Source organism: Manacus candei, unplaced genomic scaffold, assembly GCF_025592945.1.
Source record: "Manacus candei isolate 608988 ecotype Guabito, Panama unplaced genomic scaffold, ASM2559294v1 h1tg000046l, whole genome shotgun sequence".
Classification (NCBI taxonomy): domain Eukaryota; kingdom Metazoa; phylum Chordata; class Aves; order Passeriformes; family Pipridae; genus Manacus; species Manacus candei.
Genome location: NW_026138094.1, coordinates 9,721,164 through 9,744,684, shown reverse-complemented (window position 1 = coordinate 9,744,684; position 23,521 = coordinate 9,721,164). Strand labels below are relative to the sequence as shown.

The window sequence follows — 23,521 nt, the reverse complement described above, 5'->3', positions numbered from 1 at the left end:
CTTAAGCTTTTCTATGAATAATGGATAATCAGAACCGGAGCCAAATCTTCCCATTTAAAAACAGTATTTCCATTTGGAAGTGTCATCACGGTGCCGTTCGGGAGTTGTTTGGCTCCCACAGCCAAACTACAACTCCCAGGTTGCCTCATAATTCTGCATTTTCCTGAGTTGATGTCATGAGTCTTGGTGTTGCATTTAGGGGATGTGTGTCAAGGAGATGCTCTGACAGATAGGAACAGGTGCTTAGGAAACCTCAAATGCATATTTTCTGTGACATCTCTCTTAAACAGTTCTGATGTTTTGGATAGTACAATTTGGAGTTTTGACAGGATATTTAGGGGTTTGAGGGGAAGAGGATGTTGGATTGGTGAGGAAAAGTCAACATTTCTTGCAGAAAGCAGATACTTGTTATATGAAACTTTGTGAGCTGAAAATTGACTTTTCCATTCAAAATCAGTGACTAAAAATGCTGTTCTAAGACTTTTTTTTAAATCAATGATATATAAAGTTTTGAGGATGCTTAGGAGAGACTCGTCAGAGACCACATCTCATGGACAAGGACCCAGTTTTTATTTGCTCCCTGAATCATTATTTGTTCCTTCATAAATTAGTACAAAGACTTATTACTTGCATCTTTCTTGCAGGTGACGGTGCAAAGCATGGGCAACAGCAGGGGAATGAATTATCTGGTGTTTAATGATTAATGTTGTTGTAACTAGAGGAAATAGAAATGTGATGGGCATCCTTTGATGTGAAGCTGGAAGGGGGGTTAGCTCATCTCTGATAAGTCTGTTAACTCACTTTTTCAGCAGATCATGTGAACTCCTTGTCTTATTTGATTATGACATTGACAGCATTAGCTGGAGTGAAGCAGATCTCGCTCTGCGTCTCTAAGTGATTTGTGACCAAATGCAACTTAATGAAATGTATCCACAGACAGAAAAGGAACCTTTCTATCGGAGGCAGCTGAGCAAGGATAGAGATATGGTTACATGCATGGAACAAGAATAACACAGACTGCATCATTTATCTTGGGAAGCAAGGAATTGTCCATTGCGACAAAATCAGTCAGATGTAGCAAGTGAAATGCTGAAGGCTCATTACGCTAATTAGTATCAGTGCTCAGCTGCAGGGAGGCAAGAAAAAACTGGCAGTGATACTTCAGGATAGTGTTTGCCCAAGAGGAAGCGTTGTGAATCATAGATTCATTAGTCAGTGCCAGGAGGGAAGAGCTGTACAGCAGCCATGGTCTGAAATGAGACAGGTCCTTTCAATGGCACCCTTAAATTGGTTGGCATCCAGATAGCACAAGTGTCATTCAGGAGATGAATTTGGCATTGTGTGTGTGTAAGGTGCTATAAAAAAAAGAGAAGAAAGTAGTAAAAAATTTCCTTTTAAAGCCCTGGTGATAAATAGGCAACAGTTCACAGTGCAATTGAGAAACCACCATTGCTTGGTACTTTATAGGGATCTCTCAGGAGAAGTTGACTTTTTGGCCTTGTTTTTCATCATCTAGTTAAACAGTGCCTGCCTGCCTTAGTCCACCTTCCATTAAAATATGAGGGAGTGCTTTGCTGGTTCTGCTGCTTCCTCACATCTTGTGAACAAGAGAAACAAGAGAGAATTATGTAGAATATACCTGGGTAATGTACAATTAGCAGAATTACAGTACTTTATACAGAGACACAGAAGTGAGATTTTCTTACTGGATTTTTTTTTGGCAATTGTTTTTGTAAGCTGCCAATAGTCCCATCCAAGGTGGCATATATTCTAGCTAATGCTGCAAAGGAGAAAAGACATGTAAAGCATTTCAAGGAAATAGAGTAACTTGGAACGGTTTTGTAAGAAATGCCTTTGATTTGAGTAGTGAATTTTGCTAAATCCTGCCAAACATTCAAAACCATTCTCAGCTTCCTAGTTCCTTTATTTGCTATCAGCACTTGAAATCAGCTTAATATTTTACCTTTACCCTTGGCTGCAGAGCATAACAGGCAAAAAACATTATCTGTGCCTGTCATCACTGTTAGAAAAGAGAGAAGAAAGGAAGGGAAGGGATGAGGAGCAACAGGGCTGGCAGTGAACTGACATATACAAAAATAAACAGACTTTAGCATATGAAGGAAGGAGGGAGCAGGGTGGGAAAAATCAGCCTCTTGTAATTAAATTTAAAGTTTGCATCTTCTTAAGAACTGTGGATACAGCCAGACAGAGGGCTAATATTTAAAGGTTGTTTAAATGAGCAGAGATGTTAATCATTGAAGGGACAAAGCTGCACTTCGTCTTCTAGCTCTTCCATTCATGCAGAGATGTTACCTTCCTTCCCTGCAGTCAGTAAGAGCTTTCATATTACTGGTTTAGAGTTGGATGATTCTTTTTAAACTAATACTAAGCAACCAGCAGCACCTGTGAACTGCAGAGGGAAAAATGGTCTTGTCATAGGGTCACCTCTGAGAAAATCCACAATTTCTGTCAGGGCAGCAGAACTGGTAAATTGTATTATGGACTGTCTGAAGAGTGAGGGTGCTGTGAACTACAGAGATCTTGGTGTGCTGTGTGGAAGCTGTGCCTGTGTATGAGTAAAGCCTTGCAGTCCATGGGCCACAGGGGAACCAGATTCTGCAGTAGGAAACACTGGTGCCTTGTCACACTGTCTGCTTGTCTTCCATGTGTGTTAAAAGACTTGATTAGGAGTTTTTCTTATATGACGGATCACGGGGTTTCTTTATAAGTGCTGAAGGAATAATGACCTTTTTTAGAGGCTTTTAGTTTAGTCTAAGAAATAAAAATTGAGCTTGGGATTGGTTTAATATTAATCTCTGAATTTACTGAATCTTGTTAGGAGTAATTTTTAACTGTCATGTTCCTATTCCCCTGCATGTTCGTGTCTTTGTATTGGACTCTTCCAGTGTGTACCAAGGCATTTTGGCAGAGGGATATGTGTGGATGGCTTGAGTAGACATAGACTAATATCAATTCCCACAGTGAAGGGCATATAGTGGGTTTAGGGGTGTTTTTTTGTGAACATTGACAATGTTGAGAAACTATTTCTGTAGTTCTGAAATAACAAGACTGTTTTTTCTTGATGTTAAATTAAAATATGACAATAAAAATCTAGTTATCATTCTTTCCCTCTGAATGAAAATTCTTTTCATTTTTTTTCAATTAGTTGTACTCCCTGGTATATCACTGTGATGTGGGAAGGTATCACACTTATGTCAAGGAAGTGTCTGGGTTTTATTTTTTCATAGTCACACTGGGGAAAGACGAGTTCCAATGACTGTGGCATTGTACCTATTGAAAGGAAATTGTGTAAGCACACAATTTCTTGGCAGAAATACAGCTGCTAATCTCAGTTGAGCAGCTGTTGTCCTGAAGATCAGGAGAGGTGAGCCTAAAGGTAACTTTATCCAAAGAACCTTTAAGAAACATAGCAGAAGTTGTCATGTTTTCATATAGAATTTTTGGCAGAAGCCTCACAGCACCATTTGCTGACTTCCCAAGTGTTAGCTATTGCTAATGTTTTATGATTTGCTGAATGAGTAACATGGGAATTGTGGATTATGAGGAAATAAGGGAATTCAGATAACTGAAATGAGAGTAAACTTGGAATGGATCTTGTGGTGTTGCCAGAAACCCCAGGATGGCATTAGCGACCTTGTTTTTGTACATTAAAAATGTATGAAATATTCTTAGTGGTTCTTATTATTTCTTTGTCTTTCATTCTTAACCAGTTCTCCATTGTTTGCACCTTGGTTGTTTTTTTAAAGCATTCATGCTTTATGACCCTTTTTCTTCAAGCATCCTTTGCAAGGCATTAATATTGCCTGAAGTGCTACATGCAGAACACCTCAGTGCAAGGCTCTGCCAGTACAGCAGCAGACCCCCATCTCTACAAGTACATTTATATTCTATTTTGTTCTAGGAAGCTGGAGCAGCAAAACTGGATACAACTCCATACCTAGAAGTTGACCCAACACTTTGGATATTTTTGAAATTTTTTTTGAAGTAGAAGCAACCCAAGTTTACAGTGCCACTAGAAGCATCCTAGTACTGGACTGGATACTGTGGAGACGATGAGGACCTACCACGATATCTTATATGCTCTGGAAGTGATGCCTGAATTTTATCACCACACCATGATCTGAAAATTATGAACCACATTACAGCAAATCCTTTGAAGAGTGGAAGGAGGCTCTGATGGGCACATAGTCACTAACAAGAGAGACTAGTTGGATTTTTTCAAAATTGTGCTGCTCCCTACAGTCAAGTATCCTGGACCATCTCTCACTGATCACTGAGTCAGTAACAGAATATATTCAAACTAACTAAGGGAAACGTTTGCTCAGTGCAAGTCTGGGATCCTTATTTAGCTTTTTATCCAACCTTTACAGTGAAGTTAGGTAATTGTTCTCCATAATGATGTAGCATGCATCAAGATCTTCTTGACAGGATTTAGATAGTGGCATTTCTTGTGAGTAGAGAAGCTTAAATGAGAGATCCAGCTCATCTCACTTAAGTGCATCTGTACTTCAGACTGGTTGAAGAGATTTGAGTGCCTGCCTTCAGTTAGAATGAGTAGGAGTTGGAAGTGCTTGTTTACTGTGGAGGTTTTGAGAAGCCTGAGCTCTATGTAAACTGGGTGAATTTCATAGATAGCACGGATTTAGGACATTGCAGTGGACTTGTTGTCTTTGATTTGTGCCTTCTTAGGTAAAGGAAAAACTGCATTTATTTTCAGGACTGCAATTATGTGAACCTTGGAAGGAAAGGAAATTGTAACATGCATATACTACAAGAACCTTTGAAATATAATGTGGACCATTGGTTCATTCCAGCCCAGTGTTCAAAACCTTTATATTTGTATTCTATTGACATTCCCAGTCCTTGTGCCAGGGCTTGCCAGGATTAGAAACTCTTTGGAATCAACTGTTGTTTTGCTAGTTTATGTGTTGCTTTCTCATTTCAGCTACCGTTGTTCTTTGAGTGGGCATGATCTGAACAGACAGTGGATGACACCCAATTCCCAGCTGCATCCAACTATTTACCATGCCAAAGGTCTTCTCTATTACCTGCGCAGCATTGGCCGGGCTCCTCTGGTGAGTCTCTTCCAGAGTCTTTTGTGAGTTTCTGTGCATGGATTGCTTACTGTAGTTCTGTGAACAGTCTTGTTATAGAGCTGGAAGGATTTGGAAAGCATCATATACTTTTACTCTTTCATCTTACAGAATTGTTTTGGAAGTCTTGGGTATCTATTACTTACTGCACCTTCTATCCAGCTACTACAAATTTCAGAATCTCTGCACACCTGGAATAAAAATGAGAAAATGAATTCCTTAAAGCTCTTTATATCTTTCAAGTACTCCAACTGAGCTAAATATTATGAGTAGGTTGTTGCTATCTTCATGACAATGATAGGAGAAATTCCACAAAGATTTAGTCTAAGTGGACTATGCTAAAGCCCATGAAAACAGAGCCTCCAAGCCCTCACAGTGTCTGAACTTCCATGCTGCTTTGGTAAGGAAGAAAACAACTAGTTTCGTGGGCTACCAGAAATCCATGATATGGGTCTCACCTCAAAGCTGCAGCTGGGCTAGGGCTGTGATCCATCACATCTGCTCAGTCTTGCTGCCCAGCAGACTGAAAAGATAGTTCTGAGACCTCAGAAGAAAAGCCTCAAGGAGGTTCAAATGTTGACAAGCAGATGTGGATGCATGGACTGACAGGTTGGCTGATGACAGCTACAGCCAGGCAGGAAATGTCCAAGTGCACCAGATTCCCCCAGGGTTTGATGAGAAAAACCCCAGACAAGGTGAAAATATCTGTGAGCTTCATGAAGTGAATTCTTGTGGGAATGTGATTTTTGGATAAATCAACAGCCCTAAAATTTATCTCTGTAGGCTGAGGAATATTGTGGAAACTCATTGAGTCACCAGCCTTTTCATTTGGTTCAGAGCAGTGTAGTGTCAGTCTTATTTTACCCTGTTATTTCCTGTCCAGCCTCTTTTAATACACAAGCCTCCTTGTCATATCCAGGTGCAAGAAGTCTAACACTCAGTGCAAGTTTTCATCATTGTTGAGTGAAGGGAAACTATTGATCCTACCATCTCCCTCACTCACAGACTGCATGTCAGACTTGGTAAACTGATTTTTCCACGCCTTTGAAGAGTACATTGATTTTAGTTTATACATGCTCAAAAATGCCTTTTCCCTCCTTCAGAAGACAGCTCAGTTTCTTTTTCAATTTTTTTTAACCTCCAAGATCCCATGGAACCAGGTTCACTTATAGCCAAATGATTTCTGTGAACTGATTTAGTTTAATTTATCCTGGTGATGTGCAAGCAGTTCCTTTAAAGCAAGAAGAGCTGGTTGAAGGAGTAAAGCAAAGAACTTTAGATTTAACAGCCTTTAAACCAAAGCCATTTTAATTGTTAAGCTGTATAGACAACAGTCTGAATTGTGGTGGTGGTTTTATTGGCTTCTCTTGTTGAAGGTGGGAGCCCCTGTACGACCACAGGACTGGATGTATTGTAGCACTGCAAAGAGTCTGAGCTGTAGTGAAGAGCAGGATACCTTAGAAGGAGAAAGAAAGAACTTCCAATGGACCAGGAGGCAATGAGCAGAGTTGCCATTCAAAGGCATTATATATCAAGCTTGGAAACAAGCATCAACCTGCAAGGATGTACTCACTGAGAGGAAAAAAAAAACCCTAAGCACGTCTACCTCAAAACTGACATTCAAAGTCCTGTCAAAATGTTATTACAAAAAAAAAAAAAGAGGTTTTACTCAAAAAAAGACATTTCAAAATGTTCTGTTTTCCAACACGTTTTCTTTCTTCCCCTTTCATATTTTGCCTTTTTTTTTTATTTTAGAAGGTGACTGGTTCTGTGACTCATGAGGAGGGCTGTTTTTGAGTTAGAAAACAATCCTTCCCTTTAGGGTGATCAGTGCTGACAAATGAAATAACTTCGAATAAATAAAAAAATTTAACGTGTGTCTTTGAGTCATATCCCAGTGAGTGCAAACCTTGGGAGTCTGACTGGTTTGTGTGCCTTAGTGTCTCAGGCATATGGAAGGACAGGTTAGAGAAAAAGCACTGGTAGATGCCAAGTTTGCTCAGTGTTTGCCCAGGCATATCCCCAGAAGAATTCTGTATTGGGTGCTCAGACTACAAAATATAGCTTAGCCTTGGCTGAATGATGAGACATAAGCTACCCTGTAGTGTGAAAATCAGGCAGAAGCATGCACTATGAAGAATAATGAAGTATAAACATTGGGAGTGATTGCAGAATCCAGTAAACTTAATTAAAATGTGGCTCTATGCAAGTTGCAAATAAAATGGAAGTGTTTGCAGTGGTACTGATGTTTCTGTTGTGGAAGCTGGTGATGTGACCTTCAGTGAAAGATCCCATGACCTGAACCAGTTGCCGTATTACAGCACCTGGCTTTGGTAATCCTTTACCAGTAAAGAAATATCATTTCAGACCTGCCACTAAGGACTTGTCTGCAGGTTTCTTGAGGTGCAGAATTATAGACCTGCTACTGATTAGGCAACCCCACTCTCTGATCATCCCTGTGTGGTTTCTGATAAGTAATATTTTAGACAGATATATATGTTGTCTTTTGTGTGTTGGCAATTCTGTGAATTGGCAGGTAATTGATACCAAATTGATCTGGGTTCTCTGCCTTGAAATAAGATAAAAACTATAAAATCCTCTTTGATATTCATAGGAATACTCTCTCGTTGATACTTGTGGTTAACCCAAGCTATGGCTGTTTATTGCTGATAGCTTAGATGAAACATGAGTTGGAAAAGTCTCTGTCATTAAGAGAATTAATAAATACAGCTTTTTTGAAGGAGATAGTACAGGATAACTGTGAATGGGTCAGAGTTTTTGGCAGGTAGCTCGCTGTTCACGTGCTCCAGGTGTGGAATGTGCATGCTGCAGGTACAGGGATGTGCAGATTCCCAGCCCTACAAAAGGAGCTGTAGGCAGGCAATGGTGCAGGAAGGAAAGTTGGCAGGTAAGAAACCGAAGGAAGCAGCAGCATATAAGCTATGAAATGTGTGTAATTGTCCATCTGAGGGGGAGCAGTGGGATGATTCATTATGCATGTATGCCTTAACCTTTCCAATAGGGCAACTTAGTGTTTGTCAGAGGAGCTGAAAGAATGTACATGCTCAATTCCTGGATAATTAAACTCCCTGACTTGCTGTGGCTAAACTTAGTTACTGTATAGCTGGTAAATAAACAAACTAGGGTAAGTCTTGCCCTAACAGTTGGTGGAAGAAGCTCATCTACTCCATCTGTTTCTCCCCTCTTGTGTATGTATTTAGGTAAGAATACGTATATATGGGCGGGAGTGTTGATCTGCTGGAGGGTAGGAAGGCTCTGCAGAGGGATCTGGACAGGCTGGATCTATGGGCTGACAGTGAGTGGGTGTCAGGCTCTTCTCCCAAGTCACATTTGACAAGACAAGAGGAAATGGCCTCAGATTGTGCCATGGGAGGTTTAGACTGGGTATGAGGAAGCAAGTTCTTCTCTGAAGAGTTATCAAGCATTGGAACTGGCTACCCAGAGCAGTGTGAAGTCACCAACTCTGGAGATGTTTAAAAATAGGGACATGGTTTAGTGGTGGATTTGGCAGTGTCGGTTAATGTTTGTACTCGATCTTAGAAGTATTTTCTAGCCTAAGCAGTTCTGTGATTCTATTTTTTTAGCACATATTTCTCCCCCATCTCTCTTTATATTGAACCATAATACTTCTCCACCTTCACACATTTGTTTGTCTCCCACATAAGCCCTGGAAAACTTCCTTGATGAAATCTTGAAGCTCCTTTCTACTCAATGGTGAATGCTGGTTTAAAATTAAGCAATTCTTTCTCTTTAGAAATTCTTATATTTTCACTGACAGATTTCTGGATATTCCTGATTAAGACATGGAAAATATATGTAACAACCGTGTGTTTATCGACTTCATATCTCAGAGGGCACTGAGATTGATTTTTCTTTAAAACTTGGGTCAATATTTACCTCTTGGGTCATTAAATTGTGATTTTCATTTCTATGGAAGTCAATATCTGCCTATAAAGGCAATCAACACTTCCACTAAAACTGGGAATGTGCCTTGTGCTGAGCTTTTATGACAGCTGATGTGAGAGATGGATTAGATAGACAGGTAGATTAGTGTGGAATGAAATTATTTACCATGAAGATGGGTCATGTTCTGTGCTTGACTTCCAGGAATTCATGCAACGGTCTGACAATACAAGTGCACAATTATATTTTCCTGAAAATTATGTGGCATGGGTTTTGAATTTAAAGATGACAAAGTGGTGATTAATTGCTTGGGAAAGCACAGATTTCAAGTCTCACAAGGATAAAGCTGGGCTTTAGGAGTTTAGAAGTAGAAAGAGCTTGAAAAATTACTCTGTTGTGGTATCAGAAGTTCCCATGAACCCTGAGGTTCCTGAGTTGCCATGGATTCTTGCACAGGTGTCATGTTTATTTCTGCTGCAGACAGAAATACACTAGTTTTGACTCTGGATCCCTGAGATCATGTCAGATCAAATAAATAAAACAAGATACAACTGACTAACAAAGTTTGACACAGGTTGTAGGCATGGCCCAGAGTTTAAGCTGCTCCAAAGAGCTGAAAAAACCACATTAACACACCCCACAGTCTTATGGTGCTTTTTATGAAGAACCAAGAAACTTTTTCAATGTTCAAGATTTTGCTTAATTTTTTCCTCTCCCTAGGTATTCTGTGACTACCACGGACACTCCCAGAAAAAGAATGTGTTTCTTTATGGCTGCAGCATCAAGGAGACCTTGTGGCAAGCAGGCTGCATGGTTGACACAGCAGTTATCACAGAAGATGTTGGCTACAGAGTAGGTCCACTTGGTTCCTTTCTTAATTACTGGCCTGTATGTGCCTATATATTTAAGATAAGATCACCTCACAAATTTTAGAGATAAAGTGCAAGTTTCCTTTGGAGTAATGATGCAGAGAGTTTCAAGCCATGCATAATATCTTCATACACTAGATATTAGGGACCCATCTACTAACAGTATTTTCGTTATTTTAGTAAGATGCATCTTTGGCTACATGCTAACAGGACAGGCATATTTTTGTGGTTTATAATTTCTAGGGATACATATGCTTTTGTCCCCACCACCCCAACATAATAAGAAAATAAATTGGAATTATGTAATGGTAACTGAGAAAATGACAGTGTGCCACTGTCCTACTCAGTCAAATTGCTTCATCAGGAGATGCTCCTGGTCCCACTGAAAACAACAGATAATTCAATGGATACCAAACAGATCTAATATAGTAAAGTTATTTCCACAGCAAGTGTTTGGTGTCATATCTAGGCTTTTTTTTTAAAATATAAAGAGGAAATAATAAAATCTCTTATATTTCTACTCCATGTAAATGTCTTGTTCATCAAACAGTTCTTTGGACTTCCTGCCCATCTCTTTTTTTTTTTTTTTTTTTTTTGGTATCCATTTAGATGATATTTTCCTATTAAATGACAAATTTCCTTGGGAAAAAAAAAATCTTATAAGCTCTAATTCTAGTCTTAAAAAATGTTAATTTCTTAACATATGAATTGTGGCTTTAAACTGATTACAGAGTAATAGCTTGATTCACTCAAAACTAAAAGAGATTGAAAAGTCTTTGCCAAATTATACCTTAATTTTTGCTCCTTCAGCATAAATACTAATTATCCTTATAAGGACACAGTGTCTTCAATGTTCATCTTATGGAGTTGTACACAGCACACTGAGACTTTACTGGAAGAAGGTAATCCCTGTGGCAAACACTGTTTCCCAAGGAAAGCAGGGAGGGTACCTACAGTCAGGATATCTTTTGGTGTGTTTGAATTCCGAGGGCTTCAGAAGGCTGAGGACAGTTACTACCACACAAACAGAATTCAAATGTTGCTGTCAGCATCTGGAGCCTGACTCGAATCTGCAATGAAGAAAGGCTCCAAGGCTGTCCAAAAATACTCTGTAGTGGCCTGTAGAAAGATTTTGTTGTTCAAATCCTCTCTTTTGCACAAAAATGAGGCATGAGTGCCTGCTGCAGTCCTAACCTATAGGTCACCCTCTTCCTACTTAGGCTGAGGAGGTTGAATTTACAGTGGGACACATCTGCAATTGCAAACTTCAGCAGATAACCACCCCTGCCTCAGACCTGCTTCCTTGCACTGTTTGCACAGGTTTCTCTCCTGCCTTGGGAGAACTGAGAATTAATCTGGCCTCCATGATTGATTTTTCTCCCCAGGAGCAGGAATCAAATATCTCAAGAAAATTATGTTTTTTGGAACAGACTTTGCCTCATACGTCATAGATTTAGCTGCAGCCCTTGGCAATATACAGAGTCAGAGTCTTTGTTTCCTTCTAATATTTGGTGGCCTTGGGTGACTTGCACGGCATTGGGATCGTAATCCCAACCTTTTGATAAACATTCCAGGCCCCTTTGACAGTGATCTCTGCAGGGACATCAGTAAAGAAATATAATTCCATTTTCTTCCTAATGGTATTGGAGGTTTATGGACAGGTTCCAGTGTGATGGGAGCAACTTCCTTTGCCGTTGTACGTGACAAATCCAGCTGTGAGAGTGACATGGAAACTTCTGTATTATCATAAAACCATCCTTTAAAGGGATGTGTTTTCATGCAAAATATGCTATTGAAAGATAATTAATGAGAAGAATAAGTAGAGAAGAAAGAACCATTAGTGTGAAATCCAGTGAATGCTGGTAAAATGAAAAGAATATTAAATTCAAGTTTGCTAATACTCTTAAATGAGTCCTGTGTACAGAGACATTACTGCTACCTGCCAGCATTTTTATTTAATTAAAAGTAAAAGATTGATTATGCATATAATTTCAATTGCTTTAAAAACCTAAACTGGATTAGGGTTCTGATTATTGTGTTTGATGGTATACATTTACAAAAAAAATTTGTTTGTAGGTTCAGATAAGGGCAGAATAAAAACTATCTGAATCTTTACATACAGTTTAACTGGGTTTAACTGGATTTAACTGGTTGTGCTGAGGCTTATAAACACCTGAATCATGTGGTTCTGCTGCAGTTTTTTTAGTTCCTGTTCAACCAAAATCCAGGACAACCTGGAAGCTGGGATGAAAGTGTACTATTTTGTGATCCCCATGCAGTAAGTAGCAGGTTGAAGGCAATGCAGACATACTGGATTCTTTGCTGAAGGCAAGCAGTCAGTTTTCAAGGTTCCTTTGTTCAGTGCGCCCACGGGAAAGGGAGTGCAGCAGTTCTTAGTAACACACTGGAGATCTTGACTTAAGAGTGAGGCTCAAGGTGGTCTCAGATTTAAAGTGGAATCTTTTTCTTTGTTTCAGGTTTCTCCATCGCAGTTTTTTCATCTGAAAAATGGACCTTATGAAACTTTACCAGTTCCATAGATATAGAGACCACTGACAGCTGTAGCCAGAATACAGTGAAAAATAAAATTTACTTGTTCCTTATAAAGATGTGTATGGTTAAGCAGTTTGCAGGAGATATTGCAAAATAGTTTAGGCCAAATATATATCATTCACATCAAATGTGTTTTAGGAAAGGACATTATTCATTTACTTTCAAACTGAATATTCCCATACAGTGCTATGAAGTAAAGCCCAACAGAAAGGAACTACAATTACTCAGAATCAGTCAGTGAAACTGATGGTTATTGGAAAGTGAAATTAACTTGGTTGGCTTTCACCACCCAAACTGAATGAAATTCAAGTGGCTAAATGCCTTTAGCCATATGTGGAAACTCCTTCTATATGATTCCGTTCATTTCAGCTGTTTAAGAAAACTGTCATCAGAGAAATAATGGTCTAATTTTGTTTTCTCTCATCTAGATAAATCAAAAGGTCTTTTGGTATGTGTTATGGTTAGTGTACCAGCACTGAAGTTTAGACACATGCAGACATAACCCACATACATGTATATGGGTACCTAACAATCCAGTTTATATACTCGTACCAGGTGTGCTCTATGTATCTGGTATCTGTTTTTATAAAGTGTAAAAGTAACACATTTAGCCCTCTGTAATGATTAAGTAAGTGTTGGCTCTGCACTGATAGAATATTTGATGCTTCAGGAGTGTTTATAGACTTTGTTGGGAAATAAAATTTCCAGAATAAGAAAATCACTCAGGGCTAAGATGTAATATTTACCAGGTTTTCATTATTACTTTTTATTGCGGTTTTTTTTAAATGAATTGTATAAAATGTATAACTTGGACTCTGATGAGAATATTTTGATTTGTTTCACAATGCAAGTTAGTTAAATGCTAAGCTTTATTTTTCACATAATTATGTGCAACCTTCTGTGAGAATACACACCCCTTTTCTCCGCTCTATACCATGTTCAGACAAAATTCCTCCCATAGCTCAATCCTTTGTCAAACAATGGATGTATCATAGGAGGAGATAAAGTATAACTGTAGAGGGGAGAATAGGAATATTAGGTAGTGAATTATGACTGCAACCTTCTTAGCAGCACAACAGGAAGATGCAGGTTAATGTCAAAGCAACTTGAAAACAAAACTCTGACTTCAGCCCCCCCAAACTATTGGGTGTGGAAATGTTTGATTTTGAATGAGATATACCAAGTGTACTGGAAAGGTTTAATTTTAGTCTTTGGGATAAAACCAAATGTTAGAATCTGAGGGTTTCGCAGAGGATTGACATGATGTACCAGTTGGAGTTCTTGGTAACAGTGTCTATAGATAGATTTGATTATAGACACATTAAAATACACAGGTCTCTCTGTATATGTGTCTGTGATATAAACATGTGCACATAATGTGCAATTCATTTTCTCATAGACTCTTCCTAAAATCCTGGATAAAGTAGCCCCTGCATTTGTCATGAACAGCTGCAGCTTCCTGGTGGAGAAGTCTCGGGAGTCGACGGCCCGGGTGGTGGTGTGGAAGGAAATGGGTGTGTTGAGGAGCTACACCATGGAAAGCACCTACTGCAGCTGCAGCCACGGACCCTACAAAGTGAGTAAATCTTTCAAAGAACCCTCTGCCACCCTTCTCCTAATGCACATCCTGTGAGATAGGAAGGATAAAATGGAGTAGATGGAGCAGTTTGCCTTCTCCAGACCCACGGAGTCTGAGTTTCTTTTCAGTGAAATCTTTCCATGAACCCTCATTCTTTTACCTTCCATGCCAGTAGAGTCCCTCTCTGAGCATTCATGCAGCAGTGAAATAAAAGGAAACTCCATTCTGGAGCCAAAAGCATTGAGCTGAAGAAGGGAGTGTTTTAGGGATGATACAGGACTCTTATCCTTACAAGGGCATTCAAAGTGCTTTTAAAAAAGTGCTTGTAGGTCATATGGACACTTTTGAGCCTAATTCTAAGGTAACTGCAATACTAGTGGCTCCAAGCTCTTTGGTACAGGCAGTCAACCTGAGCAATCACCTGGCTAAATTTAAGAGCCTGCACTGAAAATCTTGCATTTGGAGTTGCTTGTTCCTGACAGGCAAAGGTAACTAATCTAAGGCTAGTTTTGACAGCTGTCAATGAGTTCAAGCTATACCTCTGACTGTGATCTAGACAGACCTGAATTCCACATCAAATGAGTTTCCAGTCTTTGTAGGAAGGGCTGTACTTGTGCTGAGTGCATCAGGCATCAGTATGTGAGATCTCCCGGCTCTGTTTAAGCAAACAGGATGAACTCTGGTAATTGCATTTGAGTGATCATAATTCTCTATTTATTTAAATGATGAATTCTTTTGCTTGTCCCTTTTCCAAACCTATTACTTTCATTGAAGGGTTTCCACATTCCACCTCATTTCTTCCACTAGGGAGCAATCCTTGTCTATACAACATTAATAAGCAGTTAAGGATCCTGAAAGACCCTTAAGGAAAGAGCCATTATTACAAATAACAATTAATTAATAAGACATTCAAATTATTATCTTTGGAAGCTCTATACTAATCCTTTTACCTCTCTGTAGAATGTTGCAGGAAGTATTCAGCTGCTGTTTTAACCATGTTCTACTACACACACACCAATGCCAGGATAAGAAAGGCAGAAAAAAAAATGGCACATGATTTTAAGAAAGAGAATATAATTACCCTGGGCATTACATCTAACACTCCCTACTCCTGAGTAGTGCTGATGGTTTTTTAATAGGCATCACAGGTCAAGACAGTGGGTTTGAATCTTTTTAGACAGTGGGGGGAATATCTATTTTGACTGAAGTCAATGACAAAACTCCTAGTGATCTCCACAGAGGAGGATTTCACTGATTTCTTAGATAACCACAGTAAGATCTAAACACAGTGACACATCAGATTGTATCTCATCTAATGACTTGTTCTCCATCAGCATCTGGGAGATCTTTACCCAAATTTTCTTCATGTGTGCCTTTAGATGCTTGAAATGCTGTGAAGAGAACATTAAATGCCACATTCAGACATTGCATTTAAGCATTGTGCCATCCACAGGGGCCTTGTAACATATAGCAGAGATGTCAAAAATAAGCAGATAGTTCAGGATTCTTTTTTTAAAGAAATCTCTAAGAATATATGAAATTATTTTCTAGGTTCTTTCTTGTCCTCATTTTCATCACTGATCAGGGCCACAGGCAACCACTGAGGGCAAGAGCAAGTTCATGTATGAGCACTTGTGGCTGGTGACAGAATCCAATGTTCTCATGGCTCTTAAGGAGGTCTGTAAGCTGTAAAGCAGTTCTGAAACTTCCAGTTTGAACGCCCTGAAAAGATGAGTCCCAGTTGAATCAGTGGATCATGTTTATGATGTCACATATCCTTTTTTTTTTCTTTGTTTAAGATTATGATTTATCTCAAAGATGAAGGATATATGAATAATCCCACTAGGGAGCATTTCTTTACCAGTGCTCCACCACAAGGCTAATACAAACAGGTTTTTTTTACAGTTTCTCTGATTCAGGCAGCTCTAAAGTATTTCCACCAATTTTTTTCGAAGTACATCAAATACCCAACTTGTTAGTATCAAAATGGAATACAATTTCTTATGCTGATTATACTGGAGCTGCATATAAATACATATACTATATCTTCCAAATAATCAATGCTAATAAACTATTTCCTCTTCCTTTTCAAGTGATCTTTACAGTCGGTCCTTGTTTGCTTATTTATTTACTCTTAAAAGTAGATTATTAACAGTATGGAATTGAGAGACTGAACTGAAGATTTCATTGCATAATACCATTTAATACTCAGCTTCCATCTATCAAACCAAAACTACTTCATTATTATCTTGAAGCCCTGAAATTATTCCTGTAAACTGGACATTAATCACGTAAGAGGTCATTTTTTTCTAGTGGCTTCAGCCTGAGTTCTTCACTCTTGGACCTTCCAGTCGATGCGTGTGTAAACAATAGACTGATACTAATGCTCAGGCAGGAGATGTCAGCCTCCAATATTTAAGGCTTTCTGATATTTGGTTTAGTAAATTTGTGTTTAACTGTGAATGATAGAGTCAGTTTTTTAATTGCATAGGACTGATCTCCCTGTAAGGATATATCCAGAATTTCTCCCAGACAAGCATGCCCTTATGTTTTTTGATACTTGAAGTACAGAACCAGGACTTAAAACATCTTGTTATATGCAGCAGAGGCTCCCAAGTCCAGCATCACTCAGTGAATCAGTGGTCAAACCTCTATAAAGGCACAGCAGACCTGGATCCAGGTCTCTAACTTTCTTTCAGCTTGTAAGTGATGAAAGGAATTCACTGAAGTAGCTGAAGTAGCTGCATTGCTGGCTGTGAGCACAGATACAGTACTTGGAGTTGCACAGAGGCATCAGATGGGGGTTGTGCAAAGGATTTGGGAAGAAAAAGAAAACTATATAGAGGTTACAAGAGGTTAAAATATTAATTGCACAAGGCTGGTCAGTGTACCCCCTCTCACCACTGGTCAAGTAAGGGCTGAAAGTAAACCAGAGCCTACTTACCCTGGTAGAAAATATACTTCTAGAGTTTTTTTCCCAGGAACAGTGTCTCCTCTTGTGGACTGAAATTTTAAAATGCTTTAGTGACTGAAAGATAAGGCAGGAATTTGGTACTATTGATATGTAAATGAGAAACAATAGTGACCCCAGACTCGTTTAAAAGTCATTTGATTTCAAATGGGGAGAAGGGTGGAAATGAAAAGAGAACAGACATGGTCTGCTTGTTGAATCTCCTTGTCTGTGTGATCAATGGAAATGCAATAAGCCAACTACCCTTAAGGAAGCGAAACATAAAATTAAAGAAACTACTGATCTTATCTAAGGTTTTGTTCAACCTAAGGAAGAAGAAAATAAAGGGATAAAACATCCAAACTCTTTCATTTTGTCTGGATTGCCCAAATCAGTCTTAGAGGAGCAGTATCTCCATTTGGAAGTTGCTAAAAACAGAGCAACTGATTTCCACAGGGAATTCTGCCTCCTGCTTCTGCTAGTTTACAACCTTGTGGTCAAACCAGAAAATATTATTAATAATAATAATAAAAAAAATAAACTTCTTATAATTTCTTTGCTCATGTGAAGACCATCTGCATTTGTCCCTCATTGGAGCTTTACCCCTCCAACTTACCTTGTGATTTTAATTGCTATCTCCCTCTTGTGGGACATAGAGCCCAGAACCCCTTCTTGTATTTTGTTTTTAAAAGACCAGACGCAAGACCTACTGTAAGAAGTTGTGCTGTGTACAAGTACAGTCAGGCACAGTTATGACCCCAGAAGAATCAAATCTCCAGTGACACATACTGCCAGTTTCCCAGGTTTCTTCTGTGATTAATTTTTAAACTTGGGTATCTCTTTACTGTTCAATCATGCTCCACTGTTCCATGGTTCTTCTTGATTCCTTTTTACCTCACCTGCTAATTAAGACTCTTCTGTAGCATATTGCACTGTGCTGTTCTGTTCATTACTGCATCCATCATGCTACAAGTTAATGTCTTTTGTGCCATTGTGTACAGCTGAGTTCCAAACCATATGTCTTGGTAATAAAGCAAATCTAAAAAATCGACTTCATGTTCTGTGAGTACATGCTATGTTGGAAAAGCATTTTCCTTGGCATGTTGTACCTGATGGAGGAGATGGAGTACTAATGGAAATAGATTTTAGCTTCTTGCTTAAAATGGATTACAAACAACAAGGAGTAACAAATGAGTTTCAAAATTATGGCAGATATCTTGACAGTGCCCTATGAAGGAAGTCTTACTGGTGATATGTATCCCTCTTTGAAGAAAGCTTTTGGAAAAGCTGAGAAATAAGACATTTTTTTCCCTCTCCATTTTAATGCTTCTGAGTCAGAGGAATTGAATACTCCAAAATTTCTCATTGGACTTGGTCAGAGGAAAAAGCCATCCCTTTGGAGAGACACTGGAATTGGAGAGCAAGAGCATACAGCTCATAAGACTTCCTTTATATTAATTCAAAATATCTTTGCTAAACAGAAGTGATGAGAGTTAGTCTAATTGGAAGACCTAATATTATCCATCCCCTTTAACCTGGCCAGCCTGGGCTAAATTATTTAAAATGATTGATGAACCAGTGATTTACCACAGAAGTGTGGCTGAATTAAAGCAATATGCCAAGATTAAAGCCTTCCTTCTGTCTCATCCTTCAGAAGTGGCCTTCTCTGGTTTGACCAAAATTAGCCAAATTGTTACAAATATATGACCTGGCCAGTGAATTATAGTGCTATTTCTATTATCTGTACACAATTAAATATTTCCTCTATCTTCTTTACTCTTGAAGATTACTTACCAAATTTCTGCAAGGAATTTTTACCTATGCTTTATTCATAAGAAGTTTACTATGTTTAGTAGTCAGAAATTTAGTTGTTTTGATGGATTTTGCAGGTCACATGATGCTGCTTCTGTTCTCCAGTAAGATGTATATTGTTCTTGTAGTTGGAAGTCTGGTGCACAAACTTAGAAATGATTTTAATTTGGTCTCTTACCAGTATTCACCCACCAATAAAAATGACTTCATCAGTATTCTTGCCATAAAGCGTGTTTGATAAGTACTTGCAGAAAGAAAAAGTAAAGAAATAGTATATGTATGCTGTGCTTTCTGGTGTAAGTTTCTGGAATATACTTGCATCATTTTTGTGAGTCTGACAGACTTTTTCTCATTTCTGATTTCTTTTGTGCCCCAGAGCTTACACTTTTCCTGAGTATGGGTAAGTCTCAAAAGCTTCTTTTTAAAAAAAAATCATCTCTAAAATGAGTGTTTTTATAGCTGACCCTCAGTGCTCTGGAGATCTCATTCTAAAGCAGAATAAGAAAGAATGATTTTTCTGTCTGATAGTTCTGCTTCTAGTTCTGGTCCAATGTGGCTCAAATTGGAAGCAGCTGTAACAGCAAGAGAAGTATAGAAAAAAAATAGTTATCTAATAGTAATCTAAGGACTGAAGGTTCAAATTAAGGGGTTTGTTTTTTCTCTTTTCCTAAGTTGTTATCCAAAGGAAAGGTTTGCATCCTATTTGCTTTATTTTTCTGCCTCTTATTTCCGCCCACCCCTTGCACTAATTGATTGGTGATTCATTTTTTAAGATATTCTAATTGTACCTTTTACATTTGCGGGCCTCACTTCATAAAACTACGCAAGGATTAATGGCATTTAGGGCGTGAGGGAAGAAGAGAGAAGGGGTTTCTGAGCAAACAAATTAGGAGATAGTGGGTGTTTTGTCTTCTTTGTAGATTCTTATGTCTACAAGGTTCTTACACGAAATTCTTACGTGAACTGCTGCAGGATTTTCCCTCATTAGGTGTTTTTTATTGGTTTATTTGCTTGTTTTAATTATTTGACAGGATGCTAACTAAGAAATCACATGCTTAACTGTGCTCAGATCTCTTTGCTTCCTGCCACATTAAACAAAACAAGTTTGAAGATGTGCTGACTTGGGCTCTCTCAGATTGCTTGGAAAAGCAAGTCACAGAACTGGGAGAACATTGTAGAGATTCTTTGGCCCTTATATCTTCAAGAAAAGTTTGTCTGTAGGACTATCCCAGCAGGTCTCATCCTTCTTGATGCATAAGATGTCATATCTCTGTTCCCAAAAGTCATGGATATTGTTGCTATCTGCTAATTTTTGTTGAAGGTGCTTAATATTGTCATATGAGAGTGCTATTTATGTGCATTTAAAAGTCTGCAGATTTTGCAAAAAGGTAATTCAGACCTCCATGCTCTCTCTTCCCATTTTCTTATCCATTCCAGAATCAGTTTAGCCTTGCCGTTTTGGAAAAGATGAGTAGTTAAGTAGGGTAATTTTTCTTCACTTCTGAAGGCGGCTCATTTCTTACTTGTTTTGGTTTTTTGGCAGAACAGGGGAACTGGTTTGGGGATTCTTAGCCCTATATAGAAAAAGACACATTTTCTGGCACTAGTGTGGCTGCATGAAGGCTTTTGCTGAGAGCACTCAGCCCCTGTTTCAAAGTTTGCCAAATATTGATGCTTTGTGATGCCTCTGGTAAAACCGTGGGCTCTTAATCCAATAGACCAAGTTTGCTGCTATGCAGACAAACAATTGTTTTCCCAGCACAACTGAATAATTCTACAACTCTTCCAAAAAGTCGGTATAGGGGTGGCTGCCTGTACTAGTCCATCTATTGAGCTACACCATGGATGTTGCCTTGAAAGGCATCTTGGAAAAAGTTTACAGTGCAGTGGCTTTCAGCTGTCTCTCTCTCCATCTGCTTTCCTGTTCCTGGGCTGAAGGATTCAAGTGTTGGGTGACTGAGGGATGTTCCATTGTGTTGGAACTCACATATTTACTAGAAATAGGAGAGAAAGACACTGGACAAGAATGGGCACATAGCTCTCTTTAGCCTCCCTGTCCCCAAAGCACCCAGGCAGCACTAAAACCCAATGAAAGAATTATTGGGGGCCCTTGGCAACAGTATTTTAGTTTTCCTCATTATTGACAAGTACCCAAAGAATGATACAGTGGAATTTTCTTGTACGTTTGACATAAGATGATCACTGGTGATAGCTGGATCATGGATAAAGGTATTAAATTAATTTTTTACATTTTATTTTGATTATTGCTCTTGAGATGTTGAGCCAGCTGTATCCCTGACTTGCTATGACCTTGAGAATTCATCCCATACCATATGCTTAAATTACAGCACAATAGAAGATGGCAACAGAGGTGAGATTATAATAGATTTGACTCTGCAAAGCTGGAAGGTATCCAGTCCTGTTGAGAGTCAGTGGACATGGTTGGCATGTTGAATAGAAAAGCAGAGCTATCATATACCTCCTCCGTGGCCCACCCTTTTCCACCATCATATCACTGAAACAGTTTTATTAGTTCTGCTATTTACCCCTTCTGCTTGGGACTCAGCCTTGGAGTGCTTGTTCCAACAAATCCTGGCAATCTCCTACATTCCTTTTACTTGCTAATGATGTTAATGATGTGTCCTAGTTGGTAGTTTGCTTTTTGTTAAACCTAGGGACATAGTAAGCTGCTGCTTGGGGCTGAGGAGTGGAAAACAAGCATTATCCTGAGTAATGCCTGTCTTGAATGCTGATGTTCCTCTAAATTTCTATTTTCCCCCATGTATTGTAAACAACTGATGTTTATGGGGGTTTTTTATGGGATTTTTCTCTGTGAGTTGCTTTTGGCACTCCCCAAGACACTTGGTTGCCAGCCAGTTTTCCCATATTCCAGTGCTATACTCCAGAAAGGAGGTGATAGGTACTGACAGGGGCTATCAAACTGTTTCTCTGTAAAGTGGATGAGCAACAAGGCTACATAGAATCAGAAGTGTAAGTGTCCTGTCATACCCATCTTCCAGAATTTAGGAGAGCAGGATTTAGATGGAAGAATCCTAGTTTTTGACATTTCCAATCTGGGCAAACCTAGGTGCTTGAAGCAAAAAGGCCATTTGCAATAGCAGTTGTGGTTGCATGGAGAAGAGATTGCATTTTGTGAGGGAACAAGTCATGAATCAGAGGCTCACCTCCATATATTCACCCTGCTGACAAGTGACTGTTATTGTGTCCCCACTTGAAAATGAACAAGACCAGTGTACTCATAAGGAGACATAAAAACAACAAATGCTGTCACTGTGTGATTGAGGAAGTAGGTCTGTCCATGTGCTGTAAGGAGGAACAAACTCTCCTAGTATTAAAATTGGTACTGTCATGCTTGGAAGTCAAACAGTCTTTTGTAGTGCCAGAAGGCTGAAAATGTCTAGCAATTTATGGTCGGGCTAATCTCTGAATTGTATTTATTCAGTTTATGGGCATAGCTGAGGACCTAGTTTGACTTCAGGTGTTTGAGCCTTAACTACATTCACAGTACAAATTATTAGAGCAAACAGAAAACTACAGAAGTAAAGAAAACTAGATGTTTAAAGATTATTTTTCATTTTCTATTTTAAATATTATACCGAAAAATCAGACAATTGCAGTCACACACATGCATGTGATTTTTTTCTGGATGAAGTGTTACTGTTTTATTTGAAACCCACTAAGCAATCCTGAATGGCATGACCTTGAATGCCCATGGGATCTCAGTCTGCTAAAGAAAAAACTCTTGTGAAGGATAAGGAATAGAAAAGCAACATTCCTAATGAAAATTAACTTCAGTGTTTCAATGGTGTCCCTTTAAAAGCCCAAATATCATTGCACATCATCCTTTCAAGTTTTCTGAGGAATTACAGCAGCTAGCTTTTTGATTTCTGATGTCTCTGTTGCTTGTTAATCTGGCCCCGTGTGGATTTATTGTACAAATCTATTTGGCAGCTGAAAATTGCCCTTTGATGAAGCTCCTAGTCTAATCATGAACTCCTCAGGCATAGAAAATAAGAATGGGTAGGTGGAAAAGCAAAGGCTAAAAGAACCACGTTTGCCTTTGACTATGCATGGATTTTAGAAGCATCTAAATTTCAAAGTCTTTGATTACAGGATTTTCCGTAAAGATTAATTTCATTCCTCTTAGGATCATAACATTTGCCATGCTGGATCAGATCACTGGTCCATATAATCAGGCATCCTGCCTCATACAGGCGCTGGTTCCTCACGGCTCAGAAGAAAATAAACCCTGCCTGTAAGGCAACTCATTCAATTACACTAAGACACGGAAAGGAAGTAGTCCTACTGGCCTGACCTGTCTTTCTTCCACTTCATACACTGCAACATGAGCCCTGATTATCATTATCAAAACCTTGATACAATGAGCTACATTCTTTTGAATAATTATGCCACTTTTTTCTTCTCTTTTGTAATCTTTTATCAGATCAGGGCTTCCTGCAGCAGTGAATTCTGCTAGTTGATACCTATAATATGTATATGCTGTACATTATTAAGTATAAACTATATTTTGAAATCTGAACTTCCTTTTGCTGGTTTATGTATCCTTGTAAAATGTGCTTCCCCACAGCTGCACTAGTTCTCAGTCTGTCTGTCAGCTCTCTATCCATGCTCACTGCCACCCTTATGCCTCTGTTATCTACTTCCTGGTCCCCTGGTCTGGTCTCCTCTAAAAATCACA

The 23,521-nt window shown here is 38.8% G+C and overlaps 1 protein-coding gene across 1 annotated transcript in view; it reads left to right on the top strand.

Moving 5' to 3' along the window:
* AGBL1 (AGBL carboxypeptidase 1) overlaps positions 1-23,521 on the top strand; it is a 269,940-nt gene that overhangs the window by 137,298 nt on the left and 109,121 nt on the right. Inside the window, exons 19-21 of the mRNA XM_051796685.1 lie at positions 4,967-5,096; positions 9,759-9,890; positions 13,860-14,036. Coding sequence (XP_051652645.1) covers positions 4,967-5,096; positions 9,759-9,890; positions 13,860-14,036 — 439 coding nt within the window. The remainder of the gene's footprint in view (positions 1-4,966; positions 5,097-9,758; positions 9,891-13,859; positions 14,037-23,521) is intronic.